At 45.7% G+C, this 25,068-nt stretch overlaps 10 protein-coding genes across 11 annotated transcripts; 6 read left to right on the top strand and 4 right to left on the bottom strand.

Annotated features, from left to right (window-relative positions):
- Nucleotides 1-235: 235 nt before the first annotated feature.
- Nucleotides 236-1,186, top strand: LOC117147388 (protein quiver). Its single transcript, XM_033314258.1, has 2 exons — nucleotides 236-406; nucleotides 669-1,186. Exons 1-2 carry the CDS (start codon nucleotides 346-348, stop codon nucleotides 1,061-1,063), a joined length of 456 nt encoding a protein of 151 aa, XP_033170149.1. The 5' UTR covers nucleotides 236-345; the 3' UTR covers nucleotides 1,064-1,186.
- A 210-nt stretch (nucleotides 1,187-1,396) lies between these two features.
- Nucleotides 1,397-4,690, bottom strand: LOC117147387 (serine/threonine-protein kinase Warts). The gene is made up of 4 exons (XM_033314257.1): nucleotides 4,276-4,690; nucleotides 4,165-4,200; nucleotides 1,998-3,489; nucleotides 1,397-1,896 (listed from the first exon to the last, which is right to left on the bottom strand). Exons 1-4 carry the CDS (start codon nucleotides 4,411-4,413, stop codon nucleotides 1,754-1,756), a joined length of 1,809 nt encoding a protein of 602 aa, XP_033170148.1. The 5' UTR covers nucleotides 4,414-4,690; the 3' UTR covers nucleotides 1,397-1,753.
- A 977-nt stretch (nucleotides 4,691-5,667) lies between these two features.
- LOC117146633 (GTP-binding nuclear protein Ran) lies at nucleotides 5,668-9,380 on the top strand. The gene is made up of 3 exons (XM_033312965.1): nucleotides 5,668-5,774; nucleotides 7,851-8,349; nucleotides 8,426-9,380. The coding sequence occupies exons 2-3, from the start codon at nucleotides 7,915-7,917 to the stop codon at nucleotides 8,639-8,641; spliced, it is 651 nt and encodes a 216-aa protein (XP_033168856.1). The 5' UTR covers nucleotides 5,668-5,774; nucleotides 7,851-7,914; the 3' UTR covers nucleotides 8,642-9,380.
- A 31-nt stretch (nucleotides 9,381-9,411) lies between these two features.
- LOC117146636 lies at nucleotides 9,412-10,105 on the bottom strand. Its single transcript, XM_033312969.1, has 3 exons — nucleotides 9,973-10,105; nucleotides 9,742-9,904; nucleotides 9,412-9,607 (listed from the first exon to the last, which is right to left on the bottom strand). The coding sequence occupies exons 1-3, from the start codon at nucleotides 10,067-10,069 to the stop codon at nucleotides 9,526-9,528; spliced, it is 342 nt and encodes a 113-aa protein (XP_033168860.1). The 5' UTR covers nucleotides 10,070-10,105; the 3' UTR covers nucleotides 9,412-9,525.
- Nucleotides 10,106-10,483: 378 nt separating this feature from the next.
- Nucleotides 10,484-12,527, bottom strand: LOC117146635. 2 transcript variants are annotated; one of them, XM_033312968.1, is made up of 3 exons: nucleotides 12,269-12,527; nucleotides 10,992-11,124; nucleotides 10,484-10,927 (listed from the first exon to the last, which is right to left on the bottom strand). In XM_033312968.1, the coding sequence occupies exons 1-3, from the start codon at nucleotides 12,276-12,278 to the stop codon at nucleotides 10,807-10,809; spliced, it is 264 nt and encodes an 87-aa protein (XP_033168859.1). In that variant the 5' UTR covers nucleotides 12,279-12,527; the 3' UTR covers nucleotides 10,484-10,806. The 2 variants fall into 2 exon arrangements, with proteins under 2 accessions (XP_033168859.1, XP_033168858.1); XM_033312967.1 differs by lacking the exon at nucleotides 12,269-12,527 and adding an exon at nucleotides 11,475-12,240 and having other exon boundaries at nucleotides 10,488-10,927.
- A 613-nt stretch (nucleotides 12,528-13,140) lies between these two features.
- LOC117146634 lies at nucleotides 13,141-13,913 on the top strand. The gene is made up of 2 exons (XM_033312966.1): nucleotides 13,141-13,727; nucleotides 13,792-13,913. The coding sequence occupies exons 1-2, from the start codon at nucleotides 13,441-13,443 to the stop codon at nucleotides 13,895-13,897; spliced, it is 393 nt and encodes a 130-aa protein (XP_033168857.1). The 5' UTR covers nucleotides 13,141-13,440; the 3' UTR covers nucleotides 13,898-13,913.
- Nucleotides 13,914-14,239: 326 nt separating this feature from the next.
- LOC117146638 (la1-like protein 13) lies at nucleotides 14,240-14,737 on the top strand. The gene is made up of 3 exons (XM_033312970.1): nucleotides 14,240-14,330; nucleotides 14,399-14,507; nucleotides 14,576-14,737. The coding sequence occupies exons 1-3, from the start codon at nucleotides 14,264-14,266 to the stop codon at nucleotides 14,664-14,666; spliced, it is 267 nt and encodes an 88-aa protein (XP_033168861.1). The 5' UTR covers nucleotides 14,240-14,263; the 3' UTR covers nucleotides 14,667-14,737.
- Nucleotides 14,738-14,814: 77 nt separating this feature from the next.
- On the bottom strand, nucleotides 14,815-16,720 carry LOC117146632 (sex determination protein fruitless). Its single transcript, XM_033312964.1, has one exon. The coding sequence runs from the start codon at nucleotides 16,513-16,515 to the stop codon at nucleotides 15,670-15,672; it is 846 nt and encodes a 281-aa protein (XP_033168855.1). The 5' UTR covers nucleotides 16,516-16,720; the 3' UTR covers nucleotides 14,815-15,669.
- An 821-nt stretch (nucleotides 16,721-17,541) lies between these two features.
- LOC117146961 (kinesin-like protein Klp10A) lies at nucleotides 17,542-24,630 on the top strand. The gene is made up of 5 exons (XM_033313624.1): nucleotides 17,542-17,721; nucleotides 18,498-19,680; nucleotides 20,864-21,110; nucleotides 21,176-21,985; nucleotides 23,326-24,630. The coding sequence occupies exons 2-5, from the start codon at nucleotides 18,656-18,658 to the stop codon at nucleotides 23,644-23,646; spliced, it is 2,403 nt and encodes an 800-aa protein (XP_033169515.1). The 5' UTR covers nucleotides 17,542-17,721; nucleotides 18,498-18,655; the 3' UTR covers nucleotides 23,647-24,630.
- LOC117146962 lies at nucleotides 21,998-23,318 on the top strand. Its single transcript, XM_033313625.1, has one exon. The coding sequence runs from the start codon at nucleotides 22,274-22,276 to the stop codon at nucleotides 23,162-23,164; it is 891 nt and encodes a 296-aa protein (XP_033169516.1). The 5' UTR covers nucleotides 21,998-22,273; the 3' UTR covers nucleotides 23,165-23,318.
- Nucleotides 24,631-25,068: the final 438 nt, after the last annotated feature.

Raw genomic sequence — 25,068 nt, 5'->3', positions numbered from 1 at the left:
TATCTACTGAAATGCTGCCAAACACTTATTCAAGTTTGCAATACTATCGATAAATTACTTAAAATCTGCAAGCTTTATTTTTGAAATCTCCCATCGATAATTATTTAGTATGATTATTTTTGAAATAATTAAACGTTGATAAACTGATGTATGTTTTATATATATATATTAAATAAAATATTAATTTAGTTTTGCAAAAGCTTTTTACCTTTGGTGTCGGTGCAATTTCTGCGCCTGGTAACACTAATTCACGATTAATCTTCCTTGATTTTGACATTTACATATATTTATCACTTATATTATTCATTATTGACTAGTTAGTAGGCGAAATAAGAAAACGGGACCATGCAATTTACGAGCCATTTACTGGCTGTGATTCTTCTCATAAGTTTGGTCTCAATCGATGGTGAGTTCGTGTTCTCGTTGAAGTCTTTTGTTTAGGTTGCGTATGTGTTGTGTGTATGAGAGATATGAGAGATATAATTCGATTTTCCCATGGGAAAAACGGCGAAAATCAATCAAAAACTAACTTTTTCCGATGCATCGTTTTCCCATTTGCTTAATCATTTCATTCAATTTTTAAAAAATTTTATAATTTTCATTTTTAATCTACTTTTGGATTTTAAACCCATGTTTTAAATTTTAAATATTTGAACTTTCAATTGTAGGCCTCCTGCGCCGCTGCTATCAGTGCCGATCCCGCGGCGAACTGGGCAGCTGCAAGGACCCCTTCACCTTCAATGCAACGGACGTGGAGCAGGAGCCGGGAGTGGCGGCCATCCCGTGCGCCAGCGGCTGGTGCGGCAAGGTGATCGAGGGCGGCGGCACCTATGCCATCGACGACTACGACCTGGCCATCCAGCGGATGTGCGTGCAGCGCGGTCCGGACGACAACATGGACCGCTGTGCGGACACCATCTACAACTACAAGAAGGTGTACATGTGCTTCTGCCAGGGCGACCTGTGCAACGGCGCGAGGAGCTGGTCCAGTGCACCTGCGATGATCCTCATTCCCGTGGTGCCGCTGATCGCCTCCTGGCTGCTCCAGCGGATGCGAAACTAGACTCTGTTTGCTTTCTGCGCTCTTAGCCAACAATGTGTATATATATATCTTCCAATACTCAGCAACATTTAATGCAATATCCACAGTTTGATAAATACAAACTATTTTTGGTTAATACTTAAAGTCGAATGTTCTTGCTCCGCTCAAGATTTTATTGCAGTTTACTGGGAATTCTTTCGTAGCGTGTAGATTCATTCAGGCAGGCAAGGAGCACTCCAATCGCAAGTAAGGTACATTCAATATGTAACCATGATTATGGCTACATATGGCATAGATCCCGACTTCGGGTCAATCAGCTATCAGTGGAACAGACAAAGAAACGACACATGCGCGATTATTCGCAAAAAAACAATATTATATGCATATATTTAATTAAATCACTCCTTCGAGTAGATACAAACTTTTTTCTTAATTACGAGAGTGTAGGAAAAAACTTAACTTCACTTAAACCTAAATACTATCCCTCGTCCTTGCTGAAAAAAAGAAAGACAAAAATGTATGAAAGACGAGCGTGGACTGCAAATTGGCGTTGGAGGGCCACAACAAGGAACAGAGGGAGGCGTCTTACAAATGCCTATGTCCATTGGACTGAGGAGGCAACTAGGGTTGATTCAAAAATACACATTCCTTTGTGAAGGAATCAGAAACAAAAATTGGGTATTGAACATCATTGGTTCACGTGGCAACACGCTACTTCTCCAACTTATCTTTCTCGCGCAAGCATGGGGGGCAGCGAGAGTTCTGCAGCTGCATCAGCTGGCGATTTTTGGTGAACTCGTGGCAGTCCATGTGGTATAATCCGCTGCACAAGTGGCAGTAGATCGCTTCGGTCTCTGCGAAAAAAACAAGCATTAAATGGGTAATACGAATTCCAGAGAACCAACTCATCGGAGCAGCTGGCTCAAAAAAATAATCAAGTTGCTTGGTGACTCACCCACACGACGTTTGCATTCGCGGCACTCGCGGCATTTGCGGCACTTAGAGGCACCGCCGTCTTTATGCTGACAGGCTGATGAAGACGCAGTTCCCGATGCACCAGATCCTCCTCCTGTGCTGCTCTTCTCGGTAACCTCGTCCGGCGACTTGCTCTTGCGTGTGTACGTCCTCTTCGAGTTGGCCTGCAGACGCTTCTCCGTCGGCGAGAGAAGGAATTCGGACTTCTCCTTGTTCTTCTTCTGACCACGAACGCCCATGACCAATGCGTCCACGGCATTCAACTGCTGGCCATAGTGGAAATCCACACCGCTGGCATTCTGAACGGTGCGACGCTTGCGCTTCGAGTGGCGCTGACTGAGCTTCTTGAGCACCTCCGGCGAGTAGAGCTCAAAGAGGCCGAGGAACGTCTCCTGGCCGTACTCCTCCGGCTGGGTGCGGCTCTCGCGCGGCTCATCGCGCCACTGGGCGGCGGATGCGACGCGTCTTTGCTGCTCCTGCTGCAGCTCGGCACTGGAATCATCGGAACTGCCGGATGACGATGCCGCTGGCTGCGGCTGTCCACTGGATGAGGGCGTTGGCGAGGATTTCCTGCGCGTGTTTTTCGTCTTCGCGGTATTGTTCTTCGCCGTCCCCTGACTAGGCATTTGTGGGCTGGTCTTCTTGGCTGCCTGATTGGCGGCAGCATTCGTTGGCTCCAGCGATGGCGGTGTTCCCTTGCCATCGCTCGTCTTGTTCTTGTTGCGACCGTTCTGCAAACTGGTGATCTCCAGGTCCTCCTCGTCGTCGAACAAGCGTGGCTGCTGCTTCGTCTTTCTGGCCCTTCTCAATGCCTGCTGCAAGTTCTTGCGACTCTGGGCCACGACCTGAAAGTTCCCTGGTGCAGATTCAGGTTGTGGTGATGAAGGTTCTGGTGGCACCTCAGCCACCGCGGTTTGGGTTATGGGCGCCAAGGGCGGCGGTGAGCTGCGGGTGATTTTTTCCCGCTTGACAGTGGTCGAATCCAGCGACCCTTTCCTTAGCTTCGACTTCGATTGTGGCGGCGGCGGTGGCACTGGCACTGTTGACTCATCGGCTTGGAGCCACTCTGGCTCCGGCTGAACGGCGGCGATCTGCTGACCCAATCCCTTAACCGGCGCAGCCAGCATTAATGGTATATTCTCATCCAATTCGCTGAGCTTCAGCGGCGGCATGCCGGCCTCATCGTCCTGGCTCAGCAGGAAGTGCTTGCGAATGAGCATCTCCTCGGTATCACGAGCCATCACCGACTGCGGCGTGATCTTGTAGCTGAGATCGCTGATCAAAGGCACTACCTGGGCGGAAACGTGCTCATTGGCGATTTCCGACAGGAACACGATGTTGTTCTCCTTCAGCTTCAAGGAGAATTCCATTAGGCTATCCTTGAGGCGTAGCAGCAGGAACTTCTGCTCGGCATTGATCTCGTACACCTCCTCCTCCAGTTCGTCCAAGATGCGACGCATTTGCACTGGATCCTAATGATGGCAAGAGCGTGAGTGTCACATTAGGCGTGGCTTGGATTGTTAGGTGGAATCAGCACAGGTGCTAATGGCCATCAAAACGATAATGACCATTAGCACTGAGCAAAACAGGGAATACATTTCAATTACAATTGAGGTTGGTATGAATGGATAAGGACGCACGTTGGGAAAATATTGAAATAAAGCGGAGTTAATGCGCATTAATGCTGTTAAGAAATCAGCAATATTTGCTCATATAGAATGTATTATCTGATGGAATTCCTCACATACATATTGCTCATATGTCTTCTTTGCAAGAAAAAAACCAAAAAAAGTTTAAGGTAAAAAAGTGAAAGTAATTGCGACAAAATTCAGAGTTGTGAACGTGGTTCCTTTGGAAATGAATACATTTGACCCAATTTTAGTGCATTATTAGTTTTGCGTAAAACGCAGTTGCCACTTTCAACTCTACAAAATTCTCGCGTATACATCAGTTTCTTGGAAATGGAACACTAAACTAAGTACTACGTTTCATAGCTTCATCTACATACAGTTTATTGAGTTGAGTTTCTTTTTATAGGGACAGGGGGGGTGTTCTACGGGCGTCCACCTTCACCCGGGGGGATCGGGGATTCATGTGGCGTTGGGAACAAAGGACAAAGACATGCAGTCTTTTGGCGTTAAACCCACCGCATCCGCCTGCTCATCGAAGACCTCCGAGACCAACTGCGTAAGTGGAGAACAGAGACAAAGGAAACGAATATTAGCTGCTGTTCGCCAAGGAGCACTTGCTGCACTTACCGCGTGGACCTTGAGGAAATCGCGCAGCGAACGCTGGCAGTAGATGATGTCGTTCTTCAGCTCCAGCGGCAGCACGAAGTACTTCTCCATGTAGTACCTGAACTTTGCGTCCTTGCGCTGCTTTTGGAACTTGCTCATCTTGGTCCGATTATATGGACGTTATATATTAAACGACGGATATCGTACGAATCACGGATATCACGCACGCGACTGATTTCGGATGCGTTGCATTTAATTCACTTGTGGGAATTCTGGGCGAATTTTCATAAGGGAGTATGGTATGGTATGGTATATGGTATATGGTAGATTGGTCACTATATTCTTAACTTAACAATTAACAACAATTTAAGACAAAAAAATATGTGTTGCATCAACTGGTAGCGTTGCCAGATCGGCAACTACAGAACAATGTGCGAATTTTGAAGCTAACTGTTAATTATGTGCATTTGGAAAATTAAAGACGATGTGCGTCAGTTTAACGTCGATAAGTTCGTATCGATGGCGGAACGATGGAATTTATGAACATGGGAAAGTTTTTATTAATTTATTTTTTTGTTATTTATAGCTGAGTTCTAAAAATTGCAAAAAATTTTAAGAAAAGAAAAATCTAACTATTTTAGTTATAGTACGTATATAAAATATATTAATAAAATATTGGCTACCCACTCCTTGGCGAATATCTTTACTCGCAGAGCGTGTTCCAAAATGCACGCTAGACCATCTTAAAGAACATTTAAGGACAATCTGATGTCCCACAAATTAGCGTCAATGGCGGAATGGTGGAATATTTGAACATGGAGAAGTCCTTATTTATTTATTTTTTCGTTATTTGTAAATGAATTCTGAAAAATGAAATTCATTTATGTTTGTTGTTGTTCGAATGCCGTGCTTATAGGCTTATGTAGGCCTATATAAGTAATGATCCTGGAAAAATTCATCAAGAAGTTATTTACGGTTTTTCAGAAAATCGCCTACAAGTGGGAGGAGCTTAAAGGCATTTGAAAATGCCACCTTCTCTAGTACAAATACCGCAGCCAATAAATATCATGAACCGCTTTATTAACAATAAGAGTTCTGCCCTAACTTTTAATATTTATTTATTATTATTTATTTTATTATACCATTATTTAAATTTATTATTTAACTCAGCTCACAGAGCGTGCTCCACGTCTTACTGTATCTGAAAAGTTTCGTAATTTTATTAATTATTTATGCAAATAGTTCTATTACCGTTTGATCGACAGTTTTCGAGGAGATTTCGTTTTTCTGTTACTACGCGTTTACGCGTATTTATTATACCATATATCTCATATATAACAACCAACAATAATAACAAATGGTGTGAATGGTTCATAAGTAGGCTTCAGAATTTGGACAATTGCACTGTCACACTGGCCGATAACGAAAACATCGAGGCAACAGCTACACTTCATTTATCACTCAAGTCTGGCTGCTTTGTGTTTCGAAATTTGTAGTTTCCGAGGAATTAGGAGCAATATGTAAGTAGAACTACAAAATGTGCGTTAAGTTGTGTGCAAATTCGCTGCCAGCCTGGCCAATTCGCCATCGTGATGTGAATGAGTGCTCGTTCATGTGCGGCATGACGCCAGTGACGCCTCAAACCCGCATGCAATATGGACGACGGCGTCCCTTCGCCTGGAATTGTGTGCTTTATTCCCGGCCCGGCGGTTTCTGCTGCCTTTCCTAACGGGCACCGCCCACCCGGCTTCTGGCCACCAAGTCCAGCCGGTCAACAAGCCCAGTTGCCGGTTAGAGTTGCAGAAAATAAGTTGCGTGTAGAGCTTCCAGAGATTTCGCTGACCAAAAAAAACGAAAACGACATGGTGCCGCCTCGTGCTGTTTTCCCTGCTTTTCCGGCTCGTGGCAAGCTATGCAGTGGAAAAGCGCCGTCCAGTTAGGACTGTCAGCTCCTTCATACTCCACACTGAAGCAGGACAAATGTCCTTGTCTTTTGGCCATCGAAAGATTCTCGCCGATTGCCATGCCATACGCATTTTGTGAGGTTAAGCATGAATCGCAAAAAAAAAAAAAAAAAAACGGCAATGAATTTGCTTCATGTTTCTTCTGGCGGCGGCGACGTCGCCGTCGTCGTCCGTCTGCGTCTGTTTGACTCTGTGTGCGTGTGTGGGTGCGTATGTGTGTTAGAATTTGATTTGTTATTTAGAATATATAAATGCGATTGGCGATTTTCACGTGAATCGCGACTTCTGCTGTTTGCCAGCCAGCAAATGAGTTAAGAAAACGCTGCACTGTTTGTATGTCGGCATTTTTATTTTTTTTGGCGCGCTTCGCAGCGTCCACAGGTTCTCACCAATACGAGTGCATGCGTGTGTGTGTGTGTGTGTGCGCGTGTGTGTTCTTGTAATTTGCCGGCGTTACAGGCGGCACTCGAAATAAGGAATTTCCTGCTTTTATGAACAGTACTGGTGGTGTGATGCGCAGGAATTTCGCAATCTTGCAATCCTTACAAAATTGACTCACTGCTGTCTCCAAAAGGAATGAGTCAGCAAAGGCCATTTTCAGCGTTTTACGAAACATTTCCATTCAAATTGTACACCTCATTTCGAATTGATGAAATTGATCATTATTCCTGCTGAAAATATGGTCATCTTTATTGATGAATTTGTTAGTTTGCTTTAGTTCCTTCAGAAAGTACTTCCTTTTGCTATTTTATGTTAGTAAATAAATTGTAAAATATATATGGCCATTTCATTCAAAACCAATTTGTATTTATCGTTGATTACAGTTCGCAGTAAATGTTATGTTTTATACAGTTCAAGTTTCTTTAGCTCGAAAATGTTGTTTACACTGCGCTTTTCTTCGAATGTTTTGAATGTCTCTAATGCTACAGCAAATATTCCGAAACTTATGCCATGCGTTTATGCGCGCTAATTATTTGCGAACAGAAATGTCAGCATATATTACTTCCTTGTTATTTACTTTGATTTCCTATGCTCGGGTTTAAATTAGAATTGCCCAGGTCAATTGTGGGTCAGAGCCGCCGTGGGTTTTCCGGGTCTGCTCCTTTTGTGTGGCAAACTGTTTTGGGCTGCGCATAAACGTGGTGGGAATGTGTGCGAGGATGCAGAGTATATCCTTCCGCCTCCCTGACATTTGCCGCCGCCTTCTTGTTGTTGTTGTTTGGTGCGCCTGGCATTTCTGCTTACCTGCACACGCAGCCAGACCCTGTGGCCATCTCGCTCTGGCTCGGCATCTCGGCCTTCTTATCCTTGCGGGCTCAGCGGGAGCGGCAGCTGCAGTGTCCTTTGTCGTTATCCTGCTCGCTCCTCGCCGAACAGCTGGTCGCCGTCCTTGGCGGGCTTTGACGCATCCATTGTGCACGTCACATTTTGGACGGCTCGCAGGACGGGCAGTCAGTCGCCTGGCGCTCGCCGAACCAACAACATCCTAGCCCACACATTCCGCTCCTGTTCCTGCTCAAGCTCCGCTACACTTATATATATATATATATATTTATATCTATATAGAAATATATAAAGTAGCATAGTAGTTGCAAGTTGCTAACCAGCCAAACGCTATCGTTCCATCTGCAGCTCACGGTTCCATCGTTAAAGTCCAGAAATATAGCATAAACGAAGACTCCGAGTACTTAGTAGGATGGCTCAGGAAGGTCAGGATATACCCACATTCAAGTGCGTGCTAGTCGGCGATGGCGGCACCGGCAAGACCACCTTCGTCAAGCGCCACATGACCGGTGAGTTCGAGAAGAAGTACGTGGCCACCCTGGGCGTGGAGGTGCATCCGTTGATCTTCCATACCAATCGTGGCGCCATCCGTTTTAACGTGTGGGACACCGCTGGCCAGGAGAAGTTCGGCGGCCTGCGCGATGGCTACTACATTCAGGGCCAGTGTGCCGTCATCATGTTCGATGTTACGTCGCGTGTCACGTACAAGAACGTGCCCAACTGGCACCGCGATCTGGTCCGCGTCTGCGAGAACATACCAATCGTCCTCTGTGGCAACAAAGTCGATATCAAGGACCGCAAGGTGAAAGCGAAGAGCATCGTCTTCCACCGAAAGAAGAACTTGCAGGTAAATTAGCAAAATATTGGACGTTCATTTTAAGTTGTTAACGCCATTGTGTTTGTGTCTCTTTTTCATCGAACAGTATTACGATATTTCTGCCAAATCGAACTACAACTTCGAGAAACCATTCCTCTGGCTGGCGCGCAAGCTGGTTGGTGATCCCAACCTGGAGTTTGTCGCCATGCCAGCCCTGCTGCCGCCCGAGGTCAAGATGGATAAGGATTGGCAGGCGCAGATCGAGCGCGACTTGCAGGAGGCCCAGGCGACCGCACTGCCCGACGAGGACGAGGAGCTATAAGCCTATTTGTAGTTAACTTAGAGCGAAATCCGGCTTGCACGAACACCACACACATACACACACTCAGAACACAACACCAAACCACACCGAACACACAACACACAACAAACTGCATCAAGAGGAGATGAAGGAACCGGTACGGGGCAGAATGTATCATTAGCAGTTGTGTTCTACTGGTTACACCATCGAGTTTACCAGTCAGTTTATGTGCTTCAATCGATCAATGGGAAACAAGTAACTCTAATGACGTCGATTGTATTTAAATTTTAGGTTTCCAATCCATTAATAAGTCGGTTATAATTGATTTTTTTTTTTGTTTGTTTCCTTATACGTTGGCTCTTGGCAAAGAATAAAAAAAAGTAAGTAAATTAAAAGGTAAAGCAGGCAGGCAACAGTAACTTAGTCGAAAACCAAGAGAGAAATAAATAGTCACGGCACGTATTTTTTTAAAACTATAAAACGATGTTCTTTTCCACCCAACAAAAAAAGAAAAAAAAAAAGTGTGAATGTTAGAAACGAGCGAGACGGCATGCTCGGAGCGGCGCACGGGAGCGAGCGAGAGCGCAATAGCTGGCCAATGAACTGAGTCCCCAAAGGAAAAATAATACTATTGAAAAAAAAAGAAAGGAAAACACTGGAAACTATGAGAAAATAACCTATAGACAGGCCGCCGAATTCACATCCACATGTTATTAATCTAAGGACTGAAGAAATAAAAAATAAACGTCGAAGAAAAAAAACTAAACGAACGCAGCTGTATTTGCATTAAATATAGTTATCGCATACCCTGTAATTGAATGGTAGCACATATATTGCGCAAGCTAAGCGTCTACTGTTTACATTTCTACATTTGAATACACTTCTCTCAATGAAACTCCTCGGATTTAGGGACACTTGAGGCAGCAGGCAGGGAAAACTCCGGTGAAGCGATCCTTGTTGCCGCAGGTGACCTTCTGCTGTCCACAGCTGCAAAAAGATATTGTAGATGAGAATCTTCTGAAGATCAGGTCAAAGTTCAGCTGGGAAATATTTAGTTTTCTTCATCGTTTTTAGATGCGAATTGAGCTGCTGATTAAGATCCCCTGCCATGATGCACTTACTCCTCCACAATGGTCTTGAAGGTGTCCGTGCAGATGGCCCGCTTGAGGCACTTGCCATCCTTGCCGAAGTCCACGTAGTCCTGTCCGCGTCTCAGCAGCGGCAGATACTTCAGGAATATGGTCTCATCCTCCGAGTTGCGGTATGAGCACACGGGTTCGCTGGCTACGTACAAGAAACATATGTATATATGACATGTGGGACAGTGGCAGGAGATTCCATGGCCAGCTCACCCGCATCGGCGGTGGGCAGCAGTGCCTGCGGTAGCAGGAGCGCCAGCAGCAGCAGGACGGCAGCCAGCAGCCAAATGGATCCGCATCGGTTGTGCATCTTTGGAGCGCGGAGACGATACTGAGCCGAGAGCTGGCCCAGGCCGTTGCCTATTTATAGGTTGCCCAAAAGAGCCACTTGGAGCGCGGCTCGTTTGCGAATCAGCCAGCCGTCGTGATTTGCATTTTCAGCTGCTTGATTGAGTGGGATTCCTCCGCTGGCACTTGCTAATTGCTTAATTGCCAGGGAGGCGGACTGGTCAGATGCGTAGTTTCCACAGAGAGTGTGTGCTGTTCCAGATCGTACAAAGGTGTCCAAGTGGATCATGGTCCGAAAGAGAAGAAGATGCATTGAATCGAATGGTTAACCATTGAATTTCGAGCATAAATCCAGAAAATATCCGCATAAAATCCAAGAACATGGTTTAGTTTAAAGCAAGATCATTATATTTATCATAAATTATTTATGTTTTATATTTATATTGGCTTTACTTTTTTTTGTACGATTTTAGGCTGATTTTAAATGAACAAATTTTGTGGATTAACTACTTGAATTAAATCGAACTTCGTTTTTGGCTTGAAATATATACAATGATTTCCATTTTTCGGTTTTTGTAGAAATAGATATATATATATATTTCCGGTGAGAAAACAAAAAAACATAGAACAATAAACCTATCAACATAAATACGCAATTAAACTTACAAGTAATATTTAACAAACATGTGCCAAAATAGAAAATGTACAATACTCGCAAGTATGTTTATATAATAATACTAAGCAGCCAGGGGATCCCAGCTAGATGTAGTTGCTCTCGGACTCCTGGCACACCAGCTTGGGACAGCATTCCGGAAAGGTGCGTCGCATATCCGAGGCGATCCTGCACTGCTCCGTGGGCACCAGATTGTGGCGACCGCAACTGAAGTAAAAGTAAGTAATTATGCATTAGATATATATATTCCTAATAAGTGCTCTTAACTTACTAGCCAATTTCGAGGACATAGTCTGGCCTGCAGTAGATGGACTGGCAGTAGCCCTCGCGATTGATGGGCTTGTAGGACTGCTTCTTGGGTATGGCCTGGTTGAGCTCCTCGTAGTAGCACTGGCCAGGATAGTCTGGAAACATAAAGCACACAACGATCATTATCTGGTTGGAACTATAGTACTATATCCCTTTGATATCATATGATATTGCTATAGTATCTAGAAGTCATTATAGATACTATAGTATCTAGAAGTCATTATAGATACTATAGTATCTAGAAGTCATTATAGATACTATAGTATCTGGATATCTAGAAACTATAATATATTCCTTTAATTCATATGAATTTGTTCATATGATATCACTTTCAAGTACCACAAAGTATCTAGTATCTAGTTTACACTATTGTATCTAGTATCTAGTTTTCACTACAGTATCTAGCTACTATCTAGTATGAATATAGTATCCATTTCTTAACGACCTGGATGCACTGCATTTCCGCGGTAGGTGAGATCCGCCCGAGCGGCTCCGCAGATGCCCAGGAGCACCAGGAGACAGGCGACTCCGGCTCGCATAGTCGCCGAGGAGGATTAGGAGGAGAAGGAGGATGTGAGGGTGGTTTCTTCTTTGGCTGGATGAACTAAGAGTACGATTGCTTGAAATCCAAATCCGACTTGGCTGTTGAGCGCTGCCCGTGCGACTGAGTCAATTACAATTAATTGTTGTTGCTTTTATATAAAATTAATAATGAACCATGTGCGGCACTACCACGAGTATGTGGCACACATGTGTGTGCACAACCAGATAGCGATAGCATCTGCGGCTTTTGTTTGCCGACCGACTTAAGGCGTTCTCCGCTCCGCGCCGCCCGCCACCAGCTCTAGTTTAAATTAAGAATTTAAATTAATTAAGCCAGCCCTGAAAGCGAGAGTGAGTTCTGGCGGGGATCGGCCAGCAGCGGCGGAGTGAAGCGGGCAGGCGGAATCCCCGACAGCCAAGTGACACGGTTCGAGAAACGGTGGCAAGGTTGCGCGGTAATCACGGCACGCAAATAACTCTTTTGTGCCACCGAATTTCGGCCAGCTACACTTGGAGAAAGCGGACTGTCGAAGCTATGGTATTCTATAGTCTAAAAAATATAATTATACACCCAGAATGCCTGCTTGATCCTCAATCCTATGTCAAATTTGAGAGGTATGTATGTATGTAGCCCATTTATTTCTCGCAGTGTACGTTGAGCACACAACACTTGATTCCCGGGTACGTAATACGTACCTAGATACATTTATGCAAATTTAATGGCACTCACGAGTGCAAGTGCTTTGTGATTTCGTCTGGACTGTATTTGCATTAGTTAATTCCTCCGTGATTCGATTGGGATTGAATGGAATGGAGTCAAGTCCACGATTCCCACCAGAACTCGTAAGTTAAGATCTTCTAAGCGTGGATCTTCTAAAACAGATTGCAGATTAAGTAGCTAATTAAGGTAGATACAATATCAATAGATAGACACAATATAGATAGACAGATTTAGTTTAGATAGATAGATATATACAGTATATGTAGATTGATAGATGCAGTATATGTAGATAGATTTAATATATGTAGATAGATATAATATATGTAGATAGAGATAGAGTATAGATAGATGATACAGTAGAGATAGATAGATATATTTAGTTTAGATAGATAAATAGAGTATAGATAGATATATACAGTCCAGATGAATAGATACTGTATAGATAGAAAGATACAGTATAGATAGATATAGTATAGATAGATAGATAGATTCAGTTTAGATAGATAGATATAGTACAGATAGATAGATAGATTCAGTTTTGATAGATAGATATATTATAGATAGATAGATAGATTCAGTTTAGATAGATAGATATAGTAAAGATAGATAGATAGATTCAGTTTACATAGATATGTACAGTATAGATAGATAGATAGATTCAGTTTAGATAGATAGATATAGTATAGATAGATAGATAGATAGATTGATACAGTATAGATTGACTTACTAACTATGATAGATACATTACTTAGTATGCAAAATGGTAGGATTATCGTATTAAGTTATTGTGATAGTTATTAATTTTTGTTAAAAACTTCTATTAATCCTACTAGTATTTCCTGAAATAGTTTACCCAACTAATAATTAGTTACCCAGCTCCCAAATGGTTTAACCAATATTTGTTGATTGAGAAACTAACTTGTTTTGCAACTATCCCGTGAGTGGAATGGCGAATACCTGATAGCATTTGCTTGGGGCATGCTTTCCTGGTCTAGGCCAACATCCTCGAGTGCCAGCTAGTGCGATAACGTGGCGCGCCACTTCCTCCGTTTCCAGATGACGAGAGCAAGGCAAACGCAGCCGAAATCGGAATCACGAGAGCGTTGATAGCCAGCTGATAAGCTGGTTGGGCCGCCGACTATAAGAGATGGCTCCGGCGACGTCCCAATGCTATTCCACAACGAGAGCAACCATGTCCGGAGCACCTTGGATGTGCCTGGCTTTTGTGGCCTGTCTGCTGGCCGCATCGGTGGACGGCAATGGGTTCAGCACCCAGTATCGTGGTCACACGCAGCACCCCAGCCTGGCGGAGCACTGCCTCTACGAGGAGCTGGACCTGGCCGTTCCACTCAATGGCTACGCTCTGCCCTCCGGTCAGCAGGGCTACTGCATTCGCCTGGAGTGCACCGATGACTATCTGCTGCTGATACGCCAGTAAGTCTCGTGATTTGACCGCATGCCCTCAACTATATCCCACATTCCCCCCAATCCCTTCCAGCTGCGACAAACAGCCCTGGCCGCGACCTGGCTGCCACCTCTCACCCAACGACTATGATTTCAAGTTTCCCGAGTGCTGTCCGCAACTCGAGTGCTCCGACGAATAGTAGAGACTAGATACTAGGTCCAAAATCATCGATACTATCCCTATTTAAACTGTAATCCATTGATCTTGTGGCAAAGTTAGCCAACGTACTAGTAAACATATAATCTTTAGTTAAATAAAAACGTACATAGCTTAAGAAACTAATGATGTTATCACTGGAACTGCAGCTGTTTCGCCAGCCTCCGGAACGAATCTGTACGTAACGAGAATTTTCCACCTATTTGATAAACCCGAGGACCCCTGGGAGACGCAATCGCGCGGGAGCACATGGATCTTGACCCTTCGTCTAATCGCTGGCGCACCCCGAAACAAGTGGAACTATATAGTCGCCCAGCCGAGCGATCCCTTGATCAGTTAGCTACAAAATATGAAGTCGGTCACGTTCGTACTCTGCCTGCTCGTTCTGGGCGCCCACTCGCTGCTGGTGTTCGCCGGTAAGTGGATGCAGTGCATCGATGCCCCAAACAATTCTAGCCCGCATGTTCCTCTTGTTCATTCGCAGTGGATTGCGAGATCGGTGGGCATCAGTTCAAGACCGGAGAGAAGTACACGCCGGAAGGTCGCTGCCTGCAGTACACCTGCCAGGGACCCAAACAAGTGTCTGCCTTGGGGTGAGTAGCTTGTACATGGATTGATGACTCCTTGACTCACCCACCACCTCGCCACTTGTGCCATCCAGATGCCCGGCCATCGCCTCCCTGAAGCCCTGCAAAATGGAAGAGGATCTGAGCAAACCCTATCCCGGCTGCTGTCCCAAGTTCAACTGCTGACAACGCCTCGCACGTCGAACTGCAATTGTGAAATGAACTATGAAAACTGAATATATAACTATAGAAACATACATACCTCAAATGGGAGATGCAGTTGGATGGATGGTCATGGGGGCTCATACATAATTAGAATCAAGTTAGCCAGAGCTGCGTTTACAAAAACCAAAATTGCGCATTTATTTCGATTTCGATTTCGGCTTCGGTTTGGTATACATGCTTGAACTTAGTCGTATTTGCTCTCATACATATAGTAAATAATGTGTATACATATATAAATATTCTCGTGTCAATTGCCACTAATTCACCATTCCACTTGGACATGCACACTGTTCGCTTGCATAACAAGTATATATGTATACATATATCTCTGCTTAACTACATCTACATATCTGCATTTGTATAGTTCTCTAAAATAACGAGGAGCAGCTCTATAATCCGGCAGTGACAAACTCGCACTCATCCTGCCCTGCATCTGCATTTGTATCTGCATCTCCTCGACGCCAGATACTCGTAATTAATCGCATTCACTAACGCAGACACACAGGAGCAACTGGGTCTTGCGTTTACGGATACAGATTAATGGGTATACGGTTGAGATACACAAAGTCCAATAACTTGGGCTGCAGCTGTACTCGTAGCATTGTCGATTTAACCGATTGTAACCTGAGCTAGTCTAAACATTCTTTAACTATGGTCCGGCGGCCCGAGGGCCATTAAGTTGATGGGGGCTTACAAGTTAGTACAAATTGCTACAGTTTAATGCTTAAATTGGGACAAAATGGATCTTTGCGTTAGCTATAGGCAATCTCTGGAGCGTTTTGATCCTATGATATTCCAGCGAAATGAACTCACAACTGTGCAAAGATTACGAATTTCTGACCCATTTTGTCCGTGTTTTTTTTTTTTGTTTGTTTGGGGGGAATTAACCTAGGTGAGGCTCATCCTCGCCTCCTGGTCCGTTTTACTCCGGCGTCGCCAGCTGCGGCGCCAGCGTCTCCTCCTCTCATTGGCGCGCCGCACGCTCCGTCTCCATGAGGCATTCGCGCACCAGGATGCGGGCATGGACAATGCCCCGCTTGAGCCGCTCCGTGGAGCTGCGCGAGCCCGTGTACGTGGGCCGTATGTCGCGGCCCATCTCCTCGATGACGGCCAGCAGCTGGGCGTACTTGGTCAGCCCATTGCCCGGGCCCACTGAGGGCAGGCTGGCCGTGGAGGTCAGCGGCGTGGTGATATTGGCCGAAGTTTGGGTGGTCACCACCACGGGCGAGGTGGAGGGTGGCGGGTACTTTAGCTGCGAAGAGCTCAAATTCAGGCCCATGCTCTGCCCATTGCTGCCGGAGGAGGTGGAGGAGACGCCGGCACCGGAATTCCGCTGACCACCATTGCTGGAGCACATGTTGGCCAGGGAGAGGGCCGCAGCTGCGGCGGCTGCCGGCGTGGCTGTCGTGTTCGACTGCTGCTGGAGTAGCGCCAACTGGGCCTGGAGGAACTGCGGGGAGTATTGGAGGGCAGCGACGGCGGCGGCAGCTGCTGCTGCATTGGCCGCTGCAGCGGAGCTCTGCTTGCTGGACGAGCTGCTGTAGTCGCTGGCGGAGGAGCGGTCCCGCTCCCGCTTGCCACCGCTGCTCGTGGAGTAGTCGGTGGCCGCGTTAGATGAGTTGGATCCGCCTCCTCCGCCACCGGATCCACGCGAGTGGTGGATGGCAGATATCTGGATTTGGGGCTGCTGCTCGCGCTGCTCCCGCTGCTGCTGGTAATTGTAGAAATTCTGCACTTGGCTGCGCGGTATCGGTGTCACCGTGACGTCACTCAGCTTGGACTCTACGGCCTGGATATCCATGATGTCCATGGTGGCGCTGGGCGTTGTGGTGTCTGGTGTTGATGTCGTTCGGTTGACGTGGCAACTTGGCTACGTCCAGCTGCTAATTTCGTTTTTCTGGCACACAAAACTACTAGTTTTTAGCGTTTATTTTAGGGTTTATTGTTTTTTGTGATATGATATCGATATCGATATCAGGAGGCGTTATTACGCTTTCCCTTCAACGCGCAAACAAATACACCCCCACCAACAAAAGTCGATGGTTGGGATGATAGTATCGATAGACAAGCGCGATGCGAAGTGCCCACCTGTTCGCGTCTCGAATGTGGATGTATCCACCGTACAAGCAATTTTTATATATATGGACAGCTCTATGTCCAAATTGATAAATGGCTAAATGTTTTTGAAAAATAGATAATTTACAGCCATTAAGCACAATCAAATTAAAAGAAGTACATATACGAGAATGATAAAACGGTAAAACCAAGCAAATGAATAACCATCCACGTCAAATAATATTCAGTTCACCTTGATAAGGCACTTATCAACCTTCAATATTGTTCTCCTGATAATTTGTCTAATTAAACAGCGAATTTTGCTAGGGCTTAAAAATAACGAAATTTATGCTTGAGTAGTGTTGCCTAGTTTCGGGGGCTGAAAAGCATAATTGCACACAAATACACATAATATTGCCGAAACGTCGATCCTTTCATTATATTAGGTTCATTTTGATACGCTTATGCTTATGCCAACAAAAGCGGTCGCTTCTTTTTATTACTTATTGATATAAATTACCAAACAGCTGACGTTTTAAACGGTTACTTTGTCTAGTGTTGGCCAAGTCATGAAAGTTAATAATAATCTTTCAAGTTCGCAGGATTCTTCTTGTCATTGTTACTAAAAAGTCATAAATATGCCCAAAAACTTCTTAGCCAATAGGAACCCCGCTTAAAATGGATTTTATTCACATATTAACACGCCAATTGAGTCACTTTTCAAACACAACGGCTGATTGCCAGCACTGTTTGCGCTGCAGTCCAGTGCTGCGCAACGCGGCGGGTACAAAAAACAATGGCGAGGCGAAACTAAAAAATTTTGTTGCTGACATCTGGTCGCTTGCAAAACTATTTCTAGCAGATTTTGTGATATTTCGTTGTGATCGGTCGTTAAATCCGCCAGTTTTTTTTTAATGGAAAGTGCTAGCACATTGTAGCGGTTGGGAAGATAGCAGGAAAGGTGAGCGAAAGGCAGCAGATTGCGAAAAATTCAATTAAATTTCCGCGACCGTCTGTTTTCTGCATCGGTGTGTGTGTTTGCGTGCGCGCGAGTGTGTGTGGGTGCTCTGTGTATGACGTAAAGCGATAAAGCAAACGCATTTCCCCCCCACTCCATGCATATGTGTGTGTGTGCGAGTGTTGTGTTTTTCTCTCATCAGTTTTGCATCTAATTAGGAGCGGAAAGCATTGATTGGCTGCCAAACGCCGCGGTTTGTTGTTTTTTTTCGATGCATTTCGGCCAAAAGGCTTGCCGCAGCTGCATATGTGTCGCTATGTGTGTGTCAGTGTTGCACAGTGCCGCCAGTGCCCACAAAATGGGCGCACAACAACAAAAGCAGCAACGCGATTGGGATTTTCGCGATCCTACGCTGGCTCGGAGCTCCCCTTTTCCTATTTCCAATTCCCAGCCAGCGGGCTACCGTTTTTCCTTTTTGTTATCCGTTGCCAGACGCAACGAAAACGACAGTTGGCATTTGAATTTAGCTCAAACACACATACTAACGCAGCCCCGCAAGCAGCACACACACACAGGGACACTCGAAAAAAAACAGACGCTGTCGGCGACCTCGACAAGCAGTTGGCTGCGATTTAGTTGTCAATGCCTTGAGTTCGGTTCGGGGCTTAGTTTCCCCCAGTTTCCCCAGAGTTCGTCAACAGTTAACATCCAACGGAACAAAATTATTTTCGATCTAAAAAATTTGACTAAATTGGGTTTTTTTTTATGTATCCGTTTAGACACATTTTTCACGCCACAACGTAGTTACTACACTAACGGAACTCCTTCTGCAAGCAGTGACAGTTGCTGTCCATCAAGCAGTACACGGAGTTAACGCAGGATAAGCCGGGAGAAAGAGGAAGAGATCGGTGAAGAAGAAAGATATACAATAAGTATCATGGACATGATTACGGTGGGGCAAAGCGTCAAGATCAAGCGGACGGATGGACGCGTTCACATGGCCGTGGTGGCGGTGATCAACCAGTCAGGCAAGTGCATCACAGTCGAATGGTACGAGCGCGGCGAAACGAAGGGCAAGGAGGTAGAACTGGACGCCATACTCACGCTCAATCCGGAGCTATTACAAGATACCGTCGAGCAGCACGCCGCCCCGGAGCCCAAGAAACAGGCCACAGCGCCGATGAATCTCTCGCGTAATCCCACACAATCGGCTATCGGTGGCAATCTCACCAGCCGTATGACCATGGCCGGCAACATGCTGAACAAGATCCAGGAGAGCCAGTCGATTCCCCATCCGATTGTCAACAGCAATAGCGTGAATACAAACAGCAACTCCAACACCACGGCCACTACCGCCTCGACGGCGACCACTGGATTACAGCGTCCACGGTACTCGCAAGCGGCCACCGGCCAGCAGCAGACAAGGATCGCCTCGGCGGTGCCTAATAACACATTGCCCAATCCCAGCGCGGCAGCCAGTGCTGGTCCGGCGGCACAGGGAGTCGCCACTGCGGCCACAACCCAGGGAGCTGGCGGTGCTAGTACCCGGCGATCGCACGCATTGAAAGAGGTGGAGCGACTGAAGGAGAATCGCGAGAAGCGACGCGCCCGCCAGGCCGAGATGAAGGAGGAGAAGGTGGCGCTGATGAACCAGGATCCGGGCAATCCCAACTGGGAGACGGCGCAGATGATACGCGAATATCAGAGCACGCTAGAATTTGTCCCGCTGCTCGATGGTCAGGCCGTCGATGACCATCAGATCACAGTGTGCGTGCGCAAGCGTCCCATTAGCCGTAAGGAGGTCAATCGCAAGGAGATCGATGTCATCTCGGTGCCGCGCAAGGACATGCTCATCGTGCACGAGCCGCGCAGCAAGGTCGACCTCACCAAGTTCCTGGAGAACCACAAGTTTCGCTTCGACTACGCCTTCAACGACACGTGCGACAATGCCATGGTATACAAGTGAGTATCCAAACCAAATAACTAGCTCCAAAACAACGCCATATATGGTCTGTTTAAATTACTAGTAGTGATTCTAAACAAACGCTCGATATGGTGACCACACATTCCAATGTCTTGGGGAGGCTTCTTCAACTGCTAATGGGTATCCTTGCTAGCAAACGACTTTCTTTCAATTGAACAGAACTATAGAAGACATCTTGAAAATCTTATTTAGTTATAGATGACCCTCTAAAGCTAACATTCAATCCTGAACACAATTTGTTGATGCAGTGGAATGATATATAGTCTATAGCATACCCCATTTATCAGTTTTCCATCGAGTAACCAAAAGTGCCAATCACTTTTCGAGCTCGTTTCGTTGGCGCATCTCTGGTGGAGCGACCCATTGAGTCATGCCGACAGAGACGGCAACAGAGCCACACACATGCATCCGAAAGCGGTTGCTCCCGAAATAGCCAAGTTCGTTGAATGACTAACTTGGAAGCACCAGACGCTTCACCTGCCCCCGCCGTGCCACTCCGTCCGCCGATCTGCACACCGAGCTCTCTAAACCCAATTCTCCAGCGGAAGAGATTTCGAAAAGTAACTGCCTTGTGGCCCGGCATTTGTCCATTAGCAATTGTTTGGCTTCAATTGAATTAAAGCTGCTACGGCTGCTGCTGCTGCTGCTGCCCCCTCTTTCCTTTCTCCGCCAACTTCTTGCTTAGCTTCTCTTTCCGGTTTTCGCACTCGTGTGTATTGTGTGGCTGTCGGGAATTGGTAACGCCATTAGTTGCGTCACGGCAATCGCTTAAGTATAGCCCAAAAAGCATACCCCATGAGTAATATAGACCGGCATTAATGCCCAAAACTGCGCCGATGATAACGCACGCTCGTGTTGACAAATCCCAATGGGTGAATCAACTGCTGACATCGTGCGTTATCAATCCTCAGAAAACAATGCGACTTACACATTTATTTATTGCATTTTAATATGGGTTCCTTAATTAGTCGTATGTATAATTCTTATCGATAATCATTTTTACTGGGCAGATGCTAACTTTGAATGCAAAAAGCTGTATTTATCAAGGATTAATGCTATATGTTTCCATGATAGCAGTCCATTTAGTGCTAGATGCTTGCTATATGTGTTATATACACATAAGTACCCATGCTAATCTTTAATCTTGCACTCCATCCGCAGATACACAGCCAAGCCGTTGGTGAAAACCATTTTCGAGGGCGGAATGGCGACGTGCTTCGCCTACGGCCAGACGGGATCTGGCAAGACGCACACCATGGGCGGCGAGTTCAATGGTAAGGTGCAGGACTGCAAGAACGGCATCTACGCCATGGCGGCCAAGGATGTCTTTGTGACCCTGAATATGCCGCGATATCGCGCCATGAATCTAGTCGTCTCGGCCAGTTTCTTTGAGATTTACAGTGGCAAGGTGAGTGAGACATACAACTTGGCATACTGAACTCTATTAATCCGAACGTTGTGTTATTGCCTTAGGTCTTCGATCTTCTGTCCGACAAGCAGAAACTGCGCGTCCTGGAGGATGGCAAACAGCAAGTGCAGGTGGTGGGCCTCACCGAGAAGGTGGTCGATGGCGTCGAGGAGGTACTGAAACTCATCCAGCACGGCAATGCTGCCCGCACATCCGGCCAGACGTCGGCCAACTCCAATTCGTCGCGTTCGCACGCCGTCTTCCAGATTGTGCTGCGGCCGCAGGGCTCGACGAAGATCCATGGCAAGTTCTCGTTCATCGATCTGGCGGGCAATGAGCGCGGCGTGGACACCTCCTCGGCCGACCGGCAGACACGCATGGAGGGCGCCGAGATCAACAAATCGCTGCTGGCCCTCAAGGAGTGCATTCGTGCGTTGGGCAAACAGTCGGCCCACTTGCCCTTCCGTGTCTCCAAACTCACCCAGGTGCTGCGCGACTCGTTCATTGGCGAGAAGAGCAAGACCTGCATGATAGCCATGATCTCGCCGGGACTTAGCTCCTGCGAGCACACGCTCAACACGCTGCGCTATGCGGATCGTGTCAAGGAGCTGGTGGTCAAGGATATCGCCGAAGTTTGCCCTGGCGGCGACAGCGAGCCCATCGAGATCACGGACGACGAGGAGGAGGAGCTCAACATGGTGCATCCGCATTCGCATCAGCTGCATCCCAATTCGCATGCGCCGGCCACCCAGTCGAATAATAAACGTGCTCCGGCCTCTCATCACTCGGGTGCGGTAATTCACAACAATAATAATAACAACAACAAGAACGGAAACGCCGGCAACATGGACCTGGCCATGCTGAGTTCGCTGAGCGTAAGTACTTGCATATTTGTCACCTAGAAGTTCCACGAAGTCACAAGGTATCGATTTTAAGCTAGGAATTAAGTGAATTGAAATGAGATAAGATGCTGAAATGGAGAACCTATGACCGACCTATGCCATTGAACTAATAATATATATTCTATAATATATGTTATATAGCTTAGTAGGCTTAGTTAGGGCATTTGGCATTGTCACTCCGGTTTTCGTCAGTCAGCAACGGGTCTCAACTCAGTTTGCAGCTCCCTTTAGTTCGGGTTACAAGTTATACGTTATAAATACATGTCGATACCATCCAACACAATGCTCCAGCTAGGCAAAGGCAAGGGAAAGGCGAGAGCACGCGATAGCCACACGCCAAATGTGGCGGTTTACACCAATGCGCGGACCCTGCGATCCGTGTACAGCATGGTCAGCCAGGCGGCAGGCAGGAGAGCTGCTGCTACTGCTGCTGCTGCTGCAAGCTCGATTCCCACGGCGCAAGTCAACGATCACGGGAAACCGTCACGCGTTTGGAACAGCAACAAGCCCAAGAAGATGGCATGTAAAACCTATAACGTCTACTCCAAGAAAGCCGACAAGTTAAGCGGCGAAGATCAATCCAAGCTGGGCATTCGACAGTGGCTCCATCCCCCGTATCCCGTCCATCGTGAGCGCAGGAAGCGCGTCGGCTCTCGCAACTACGAATCCTTCTATGTGCCCTACGAGCAAGAGGATGCGATAGTAGTGAAAGGCAATCCCTCGACCGAGACAAAGGAGCAGGCAGCGCAGCCACGTAGCCGATCGTTTCAGCGCTTGCCGACGGCGGGCGAACGTTATGCGCTAAATATCACCAAAATGGCCAGCCTCATTGAGAAGGTCAAGTCGCATCCGGATGACGACGGTGTGGCGAAGGCCGCGAAGAAGTGGCCATTGCTGCCGCCGCCGCCGCAGTTTGCCGAGGATCCGATCGATTCCGGGCAGCGTTTCGCCCTGCTTCGCTCCCAAACGGTCTTGTGCTTCTCGACTTTGGGTTGCGATGAGTTGCTGTACAAGTACGCGTGCCATCTGCCCTTTGTGCGCAATCCATTGCAGCCAGATGTCGTGCGGCCAAAGATGAAACGATTGCCGTGCGAACGCCGTGTGGCGGAAAGGAGCTCAATTGAGGGGAATTCGTGCACCATACCCAACTAGCCATCAATGATCTTATATATTTTATTACTTGTTCTCGTTGAATTCCAGTAAAATGCATACTCGTATGGAAATAAGTAGGGCTTCTTCCCCTTAGACAGATCCCTAATGAAACATACAACCTATACTGTTCACTTATACACACTGTACATTGCCATTTGCAGGAACACGAGATGTCAGACGAGCTGATTGTGCAGCACCAGGCAATCGACGACCTGCAGCAAACGGAGGAAATGGTGGTGGAGTATCATCGCACCGTGAACGCCACCCTGGAGACCTTCCTCGCCGAGTCGAAGGCGCTGTACAATCTGACCAACTATGTGGACTACGACCAGGACTCGTACTGCAAGCGGGGCGAGTCGATGTTCTCGCAGCTGCTGGACATTGCCATCCAGTGCCGCGACATGATGGCCGAATATCGCGCCAAGTTGGCCAAGGAGGAGATGCTGTCGTGCAGCTTCAATTCGCCGAATGGCAAGCGTTAGTTGATTCCCGCATCCGACCCGATCATTCACAACCCCCCAGACTCATCCACCTCACCCAGCCGTACATTTTATATAACGAATTCCCTCTGGCTTCCCAACTGAAAAACTGAAGACAGGCTAGGCTAGGCTGGCCACGACTTTATTTGGATTCGCCGTGAACTATGATTATATGAATATTATTGTAATTTCAGCGCAGTCGATATTCTAATTGTGTAAAAGAAAAAGACATTTACTATACAATATATATATATTTACTACTTACAAACATACGTTCTACTCTAAAATGATATGAGATTCCATTTAATTTTTAACAAATAACCTTATGCGATTCGATTCGATTCGATGCGATTTGTTTTCCTCATTTTGTCCATTTTGCAGAATTGCTCGACCAGAGTTGTTTGTTCATGCCACGGCACAAATCTACTAGTTCTTAAATGACGAACTAATCGCGCATTGTATTTATTTAAAGGCCACAAAACTGTATTTAATTTGTATTAATTTATTAAAGTACTACTGCACCAAATCCGATTTACATACGTATTCCCATACCCAGTAACTATTAATGATTTTCACATGCAATTTTAGACAGCAAGTGTTTTTTTTTGTGAAACTATATCCCCCTTCTTTATATCTTTATATATCTATATATAAATAATTTACATTATATTTTTTTTGTCATTTTAAGCGACTTCGGTGAAGAATTTAAAATGCAAACTGTCTTTGCTATACGATTATTATGATTTAGAGATGATTTGCATTTCATTTTGTACTAATATTTATTGCATATATTTAATTATGTTTACACGACTAAAAACTAAACTATCGAAAGCAAATCAAACGAAACTTAACCAAATCATGGATTTCCACACACTGCTGCTTGTGCTGCGATAAAAACGATACAACAAAGCAAAATACACTGAGAAAAAACACACACACACAAATCTGTTCCAAATAGCGGAGAACTTAGTATCTTAGCCTTAAAAAGAAAAGAAAAAAAGAGAATATAAACACACTAAAATAAAACTAAATCGAAAATGTGAACGAGACATACTCACGTGCTTCTCCTAAAGTATTTATCCAATCAAGACGTTTAATCATTTTGTTATGGCATTTCCTCAGAGCACTTTAAAAATGAAAATACTAAACAAAACCCAAGGCAGGCGAATGATGATAACCCATTTTTTAATCCACCAAATGCGAGTTTTTAAAACAATGTTAATATGGCAAAACCAACTGAATGAGTGCTTCGATATTATGCGGTATAAATAATGAAAGTGTTAGGACTTGGACTCTAATAATGTATTATTAAATATAAATAATAAATTATATTGTAATGAAGCGTGAACATACACAACTAAATTTAACATTAAAGATGTGTAAAGCAAAAACAAACGACTTTTTTAATTTTCTTTCGAATGGGAA

This window comes from Drosophila mauritiana, chromosome X, assembly GCF_004382145.1.
Source record: "Drosophila mauritiana strain mau12 chromosome X, ASM438214v1, whole genome shotgun sequence".
Taxonomy (NCBI): domain Eukaryota; kingdom Metazoa; phylum Arthropoda; class Insecta; order Diptera; family Drosophilidae; genus Drosophila; species Drosophila mauritiana.
Note: the sequence above shows the minus strand (reverse complement) of the source record. Positions and strands in the feature narration are given on the sequence as shown.

What these genes read in the sequence shown, in the direction of transcription:
- LOC117147388 (XM_033314258.1), top strand. Translation starts at nt 346, where the DNA reads ATGCAATTTACGAGCCATTTACTGGCTGTGATTCTTCTCATAAGTTTG. An exon ending in AAGTTTGGTCTCAATCGATG is followed by an intron (nt 407 to 668) that starts GTGAGTTCGTGT and finishes TTTCAATTGTAG; the next exon opens with GCCTCCTGCGCCGCTGCTAT.
- LOC117147387 (XM_033314257.1), bottom strand. Translation starts at nt 4,413, where the DNA reads ATGAGCAAGTTCCAAAAGCAGCGCAAGGACGCAAAGTTCAGGTACTAC. An exon ending in TCGATGAGCAGGCGGATGCG is followed by an intron (nt 3,490 to 4,164) that starts GTGGGTTTAACG and finishes TGCCATCATTAG; the next exon opens with GATCCAGTGCAAATGCGTCG. An exon ending in CGAATGCAAACGTCGTGTGG is followed by an intron (nt 1,897 to 1,997) that starts GTGAGTCACCAA and finishes TTTTTTTCGCAG; the next exon opens with AGACCGAAGCGATCTACTGC.
- LOC117146633 (XM_033312965.1), top strand. Translation starts at nt 7,915, where the DNA reads ATGGCTCAGGAAGGTCAGGATATACCCACATTCAAGTGCGTGCTAGTC. An exon ending in ACCGAAAGAAGAACTTGCAG is followed by an intron (nt 8,350 to 8,425) that starts GTAAATTAGCAA and finishes TTCATCGAACAG; the next exon opens with TATTACGATATTTCTGCCAA.
- LOC117146636 (XM_033312969.1), bottom strand. Translation starts at nt 10,069, where the DNA reads ATGCACAACCGATGCGGATCCATTTGGCTGCTGGCTGCCGTCCTGCTG. An exon ending in GCTGCCCACCGCCGATGCGG is followed by an intron (nt 9,905 to 9,972) that starts GTGAGCTGGCCA and finishes TCTTGTACGTAG; the next exon opens with CCAGCGAACCCGTGTGCTCA. An exon ending in TTCAAGACCATTGTGGAGGA is followed by an intron (nt 9,608 to 9,741) that starts GTAAGTGCATCA and finishes ATCTTTTTGCAG; the next exon opens with CTGTGGACAGCAGAAGGTCA.
- LOC117146635 (XM_033312967.1), bottom strand. Translation starts at nt 11,568, where the DNA reads ATGCGAGCCGGAGTCGCCTGTCTCCTGGTGCTCCTGGGCATCTGCGGA. An exon ending in CGGAAATGCAGTGCATCCAG is followed by an intron (nt 11,125 to 11,474) that starts GTCGTTAAGAAA and finishes TTATGTTTCCAG; the next exon opens with ACTATCCTGGCCAGTGCTAC. An exon ending in TATGTCCTCGAAATTGGCTA is followed by an intron (nt 10,928 to 10,991) that starts GTAAGTTAAGAG and finishes CTTTTACTTCAG; the next exon opens with TTGCGGTCGCCACAATCTGG.
- LOC117146634 (XM_033312966.1), top strand. Translation starts at nt 13,441, where the DNA reads ATGGCTCCGGCGACGTCCCAATGCTATTCCACAACGAGAGCAACCATG. An exon ending in TATCTGCTGCTGATACGCCA is followed by an intron (nt 13,728 to 13,791) that starts GTAAGTCTCGTG and finishes AATCCCTTCCAG; the next exon opens with CTGCGACAAACAGCCCTGGC.
- LOC117146638 (XM_033312970.1), top strand. Translation starts at nt 14,264, where the DNA reads ATGAAGTCGGTCACGTTCGTACTCTGCCTGCTCGTTCTGGGCGCCCAC. An exon ending in CTCGCTGCTGGTGTTCGCCG is followed by an intron (nt 14,331 to 14,398) that starts GTAAGTGGATGC and finishes GTTCATTCGCAG; the next exon opens with TGGATTGCGAGATCGGTGGG. An exon ending in AAACAAGTGTCTGCCTTGGG is followed by an intron (nt 14,508 to 14,575) that starts GTGAGTAGCTTG and finishes TGTGCCATCCAG; the next exon opens with ATGCCCGGCCATCGCCTCCC.
- LOC117146632 (XM_033312964.1), bottom strand. Translation starts at nt 16,515, where the DNA reads ATGGACATCATGGATATCCAGGCCGTAGAGTCCAAGCTGAGTGACGTC.
- LOC117146961 (XM_033313624.1), top strand. Translation starts at nt 18,656, where the DNA reads ATGGACATGATTACGGTGGGGCAAAGCGTCAAGATCAAGCGGACGGAT. An exon ending in GACAATGCCATGGTATACAA is followed by an intron (nt 19,681 to 20,863) that starts GTGAGTATCCAA and finishes CTCCATCCGCAG; the next exon opens with ATACACAGCCAAGCCGTTGG. An exon ending in TTGAGATTTACAGTGGCAAG is followed by an intron (nt 21,111 to 21,175) that starts GTGAGTGAGACA and finishes TTATTGCCTTAG; the next exon opens with GTCTTCGATCTTCTGTCCGA.
- LOC117146962 (XM_033313625.1), top strand. Translation starts at nt 22,274, where the DNA reads ATGTCGATACCATCCAACACAATGCTCCAGCTAGGCAAAGGCAAGGGA.